The following is a 6,326-nucleotide window of genomic DNA, read 5'->3' as shown; positions in this document are numbered from 1 at the left end:
CCCACTGAGGTTAAATAGCTGAGTTTCCCTGCCAGTCAGTCAGAACTGAAGAAGTCCTTTGGATGAGGGACGAAACGTCTTCCAGTATCTTCAACCAGGTCCAGTTGCCCTTGATTTTAACCTTCGTTGGATAACTATGACCTGGATGACTGAGAATCTTCATAGACATCTCTTCCCTCCACTTCAGCACCGCCCAGCGATTCAGCATCAGTTTACAAAAAGGCTGCGCCATTAGACCCTGCTGACTGGCCATCTGTTTTAATTGAGAAGGTAAGAGCAGAGTTTGTTCTCAGAGGACCATATCATATAAAAAACAATTTCACATTTCCGAAACAAAAAGACGGGAGAAGATGTCAGCATGACTATTTTAATAGAGTCTTAGTCAATGGAGAAAAAATCAAAAGAAGCTGGCTAATGTACTCAAAAAAGAATGACAGTTTGTACTGCTTCTGCTGCAAAATCTTTTCTCAGAAAGATTTCAAATTGATTAAAGAAGGACTAAAGGACTGGAAAAATGCAAGCCACTTGCTCAAGGTCCATGAGGATAGCCATGAGCACAATACAAACATGGCAACATGGAAGGAATTAGAGGTTCGTCTTGCAAAAGGGTTGACCATAGATAAGCAAGAGATGGCACTCGCTGAGGCAGAGAGAAACAGGTGGCGAGAGGTGCTTACCAGACTGGTGGCAATAATTCAGTCCTTAGCTGAAAGAAACATTGCTTTAAGGGGATCCACAGACACATTAAACAAACCAGACAATGGCAATTTTCTTAAAGAGGTGGAGCTAATGGCCAAATTTGACCCAATAATGAAGCAGCATGTTGGTAGGGTGGAAAGCGGAGCTGGAAGTCACACACATTACCTGGGCAAAAGAATCCAAAATGAACTCATAGACTCAATAAGCACAAAAATACTGGAAAAAATATTGGAAGAGATCAAGACCTCAAAGTATTTCTCCATCATTTTAGATTGCACCCCTGATCTGAGTCATAAAGAACAGCTCTCTGTGATTGTCAGGATTGTTTCACTGGAAGAAGAATTGCCACAAATTAAAGAACATTTCATGGGCTTTCTTGTGGCAGAGGAGTCAACCGGGGAAAGTTTGTCTGCTCTCATCCTCAAAAGACTAGAGGAGCTGAACATCCCCTTTGAGGACTGCAGAGGACAATCCTACGATAATGGTGCCAACATGAAGGGAAAGAATAAAGGTGTTCAGGCTAGGCTGCTTCAACTGAACTCAAGGGCCTTTTTTGTCCCATGTGGTGCCCACTCCTTAAATTTGGTGGTAGCTGATGCTGCTAAGAGCTCACCAGATGCCATTGGCTACTTTGGCTATGTAGCAAAATTGTTCAAACTCTTCTCAGCCTCCACCCATAGATGGGATATCCTCCTGAAACACGTCAAAACCACCCTGAAATCATGGTCAGAGACCACTTAAAAAATTGGAAACAATTTTTTTTTATGTAGTCGTGGATACAGCCCTGTCTTCACTAGATGAGAGATTTCAGACCCTGGGGGAGGTGAATGACAAATTTGGAGTTCTTCTCAACTTTCCCAACATGTCCAAAGAAGAGTTGTTAGAGCACTGTCAAACCCTGAGCACAGCTTTAAGCCATGATGGACAGCCAGACATTGATGGCAGAGAACTTGTATTAGAAATGCAAAACTTTCCACATCTGCCATCAAAAATTATGACAAACATTGAGCTCCTGACTTTCCTGCACGAGAAGAAGCTGATTTTCCCCAATATGTGGGTCGCTCTGAGAATCTCTGCCACTCTACCTGTGACAGTCGCTGGTGCTGAAAGGAGCTTCTCTAAGCTCAAACTGATTAAAAACTACCTGAGATCTACAATGGCTCAAGAACGTCTCAGTGGACTTTCAGTCATTAGCATAAATCATGTGGTCTCACAACAGCTGTCTTATGATGATATCATAGATGACTTTGCGGCTAGAAAGGCAAGGCGAGTAAGGCTGTAGAACATTTGCTAAACATTTTGCATAGTGCATTCAAGTTTGTGTATAGTTATTTATTTTTTGTGCAATGGTCTTTTTGGAATGTTACATATGCTGTAAGAAAGGCAAGGAAAGCAAAGGAAAGCAAGGTTTAACATAACATAATATAAAATATACATATTTATATTGTATCTATAATACGTTGTGTGTTTGTGTTTCCAAAATATTTTCAAATTAAAGAAAAACAAGACAAACCTGTGTTTGGTTCTGTGTAAGTTTATGAACAAAAATCCAGGGGCATCAGGTGAAATCTTGCCTAGGGCAGCAAATTGGCCAGGGCCGGCCCTGGAAAACAACATGTGTCCATATAGTATATGAAGGATAAAAATGTGCCACTTGACCCCAGTTGATCAAGGGTAATGAGTCCAAGCTTGACCGAAGAGGGCGTCTACATGGGATTGGGTTTCACACGGACATGATGTTCAGGAAACTGGAACTTCAAAGTGTATTGTCACAAGTTGGAATCACATGTTGTCCATCAGGTGGTATCTGTTAACTTGCATGATCCTCTCTGCAGCAAGAAAGCAGAAACAAATAAAGTTAGATTGATGCAGTACTTGAGCATTATGCATTGCCTATAAAGAAACTCACAGCCGTCTCTTGTTAAACAGAGCCCCAATGAATTCTAAATGGAAGAAACCAACCCTCTGGAATATAGTTTTGCCAGGTCACTAGGTCACTTGTATAAGAAATTAGTCTCATGGCGAAACAGAAACATTTTTGCACTAAGCTATCAGCAGCATTTGTTTCACCTCTGTCGACTTGCAACGTAATACACCACAGTAATTTGTTCTGCCGGAGTTTCAAAATTAATCGAAAATATTTTCACACATCTCATAATAACATTACAGACCTCTAACGTTGTCTTTTGTGGACGCTGCTCCGCGCTGCTGTAAGCTTGCATGCTCACACACACTGGCATCTGTCTTGAGACAATCACTTTTCTTTTGAGGTAACTACGGTAACATCAACGGTCTGTTTTAACGGTCTCTTTCTGTCACTCGTTTGTGAGAAGGCAGTTAAGCTAGCTGCACCCGTGTGGAGTGCATACGTATTCAAGCCTTGATGGAAAACCACTAAAACGGACCAGTGCGAGCTGACAGGCAGTGTTAGCGATTTTATCCTATCATTTTCTCTTTACAAACACAAGTGTTGCAGAGTCTGACCTGAAGAGAGGCTGTGCAGTCATGTTATGCGATATGAGAACTAGGGCTGAACAATTCATTGTTTTCAGTTGCAGAAAAGAAAACAACCAAACTACAGCTGTTTATTGACATGTATTTCATATGTCATCATTTGCATATCTTTTTGTTTTTGGTTGGCAGGTTACTGGTTTGATTGTTTGAATGGAAGAAAATTTAAATAAAAAGTTAAATGCATTCATTTGGTGCAAAATTAAGAGGTTATCTATGAAGAACTTTGCATTCTTGTAAACACTGTTGTGCTCTAGTAAACTATTTGATCAAAAACACATTGTAGAGCTATAAATGGTGATGAAACAGCAACAAAAGTCAAAAAATGTATTTAATGTTTTTCCAGTGTCAAAAAAAGTCTTTATTTCACAGACCAGCTAACGAGAGACACTGGAAATGTGGGAGAAAGAGGATGACTGCAGCAAAGGGAAGCTGGCTGAAACTGAAGCAGGCTGCTGCCCTTTGCTGACTTCAGCCTTCTACATGGTGCACATGCTGTACCAGGTGAGCTAACCGGCACCTAAATAGAGATTAGGGCTGAACGATTAATTGCATTTGTGATATTATCCCGATGTGATAAAACAAGATTTTCTAATCGCCAAGGCTGCAATTACACTCTGGTCACATGACACCCAAGAGTAAATCAGTCTGCAGACGAAGCATCAACTTCACACGTTATGCTGTACCCTTGACTTGTTTTTGTACAATGGCCTTAACCTTGACAGAAGCTGACACTACAGAAAATTTGGTGAACTACTGACCTTGTCTATTAAACACGAGGGGCGTCACTTGGTTTTATTTTCGTTGGCCAACCTTTGAACTGAACCTCAAACTGAGTATTTTTTGTTTGCTTACTGGGATACAGAAAGATGGACTCCTAGGAGATTTGAACTGAGTTAAGGTCGCATTAATTGCTGGTTGAACTGTGGGTTTTGTATTGAGCGCTTACTGTACAGCACACTGTGGTGAACTGTGTTTTTTCCTGTGGTCTGCAGGTAGGCCGACCTGATGATATATCATATTGTTTTATGCCATGACTAGACTCTCGAATTATCTTTCTCATATTATAATTTGATAACTCATAATAATGGTCAAACTATATACTGATTTACTGCTTGTCCGTTTTGAATACCCGAGGTACAGAGCTTAAAAATTAATCACATATTAAAATCACAGTCTTGTTAAAAAGAAAAACCGCAATGACATTATTTTCCAAAATCGTTCAGCCCTACTAGAGATTACATGTAAAACTTTACAATGATAAAGTAGACATGATTAGGAATTAGGACTGTGCAATATGAATACAATCTCATATCTTGTTATACTGTAGGTCATTTCATGCCCCAATAACAATACTTTCCCAAAATAGATTTTTTTTTTGAGTAAATTCAATGAATTATCACTTTCTCCATCAGCAGTATGTTTTAAAACTTGCCCAAAAGACACAGAACTCCTCTTTTTTCCGTATTCTTCCACCTGTGATCCGTTATCACGACAGCAGGTGCGCTATATGCCGGCTTATTAATGACATAACCTATCAAACAACCGAAACCAACATTTGCACTTTGTGTTCATACTGCTTTACTTAGTCCGTGCTAAAATATCCACCATGTCCGCGACTTGCAACGTAATAGGCTACCAAGTTTTTTACTGAGTGAAATCTAAACTGTTGCTCTGGTCCATGTTTCTAAGCTGATAAGGGGATTTACAGTTGAACCAAAGCCGTGAACACCAGCATTACATGACCCGCCCTACTCTGCTTCTGAGTGGCTAGTAGTCCTTAACTAGGAACTGCGCATGTACAACTCCCAACAAAGATTATTTAGAGACAAGATGTATCACTCTATAGCTAAAACGAAAAGAGGAGCTGCAGCAATGATGTATATGGTGTTTTTTGAAACAATGTAAACATGCATAATATGACCTCTTTAAACAAATGCTGATGATAGCTTAGTGCTGAAATATTATTATTATTAATATTTTCTACTTGTTGCCCTGATACTAATAATAAAAGTGATCTGCAAAACAATATTCCTGAGTGCTGGTTTCTTCTATGTATGAAGCTGTTGGCTTGTACGGTGCACCTTAATTATACAACAGCCGTCCAGACAGTCCACTGGGTCCAGACATGACTGAAGACAGGTGGGAGTCTCATACAGACATGGCACAAAGTATAGGAAACTGGAACTTTGAGCAGGTGTTGTCATCATTTCTGCTTGACGGCTCACAAGTTGTCATTCAGGTGTTCACTGTTGACCAGCATCATCCTCTCTGCAGCCAGAACAACAACAACAAATGAAACATTAATAGAGGTTAAAACAGAAAAGAAAATCATACAATGCAGGCTTTTTCCTGGCTCAGAATGGGTCTTCAGGGGTGACCACGCACGAGTGTAAGCATGATCGGTACACAGGGGCGCCATATATGGGTGAACAACAACAACAGGGGCCCCCAAAAATAGGTAAAAACTAATATCAAATTATATTTATATAAACCATCATCATTGAGTATTTTAAATATAATAATACAATTAGTGAACCCATTATTCTTGGCAATAGAAGTTAAATATCCCCATTGACCAAAAAGTAAACATCCATATTGGCCGACCACCCCCCTGTATCTGCATGAAATGGTTTGGTCCTGCCTTAGTGCACTCATCAGTGACAGTGTTGCAGTCAGTAGATGCGCCAGAAGTACAGTGATCACAATGTTGCATAGTAAACCAAAATCTGGTTTTCAAAAAAGGAAAGAGAGAACGGAAAGGATGTCTTTAGTCTGTGAGTGGTGTTAAACCTGTTGGCTTAATGTCCACAGTGAAATAAGCTAGCTAGCTGCAAACTGCTGTTAGCCTACATTTCCTCAACATTTAATCAGTGCAGGGAAACGTTTAGCAAGATATTCATATTAAATCATTGTCCCTGCCCCTTTCAGCAGACTAACAACAGATGAGTCAGCAGCAGCCCAGTCTCCCCATAACTGTAGCCTCCCTGTCCCAGTGAAGAAGGGGAGCAACATTGTGTTAATGCCAGGGAGTCTGTGGGAATTTCTCTGTGTCTCTGTCTCTTTTTATCACAACAAAAAAGAAGATAAAATGTTTATTAATGACAGAAATTCAA

General features: G+C 40.1%; 1 protein-coding gene and 1 long non-coding RNA gene across 2 annotated transcripts; one reads left to right on the top strand and one right to left on the bottom strand.

Moving 5' to 3' along the window:
* Positions 1–171: 171 nt before the first annotated feature.
* Positions 172–1,435, top strand: LOC123966545 (zinc finger MYM-type protein 1-like; the record flags this gene model as incomplete). Its single annotated transcript, XM_046042686.1, is given in 2 exon segments — positions 172–270; positions 472–1,435. A coding segment is annotated over 1 exon segment (868 nt), but the record flags the coding sequence as incomplete, so codon positions are not given.
* Positions 1,436–2,010: 575 nt separating this feature from the next.
* On the bottom strand, positions 2,011–5,589 carry LOC123966546. Its single transcript, XR_006824023.1, has 2 exons — positions 5,295–5,589; positions 2,011–2,528 (listed from the first exon to the last, which is right to left on the bottom strand). It is a non-coding gene; the product is annotated as an uncharacterized LOC123966546 (long non-coding RNA).
* Between the last annotated feature and the right edge of the window lie 737 nt (positions 5,590–6,326).

Source organism: Micropterus dolomieu, unplaced genomic scaffold (genome assembly GCF_021292245.1).
Source record: "Micropterus dolomieu isolate WLL.071019.BEF.003 ecotype Adirondacks unplaced genomic scaffold, ASM2129224v1 contig_13663, whole genome shotgun sequence".
Taxonomy (NCBI): Eukaryota; Metazoa; Chordata; class Actinopteri; order Centrarchiformes; family Centrarchidae; genus Micropterus; species Micropterus dolomieu.
The sequence above is the reverse complement of the archived record's forward strand: the minus strand, read 5'-3'. Positions and strand labels throughout refer to the sequence as shown.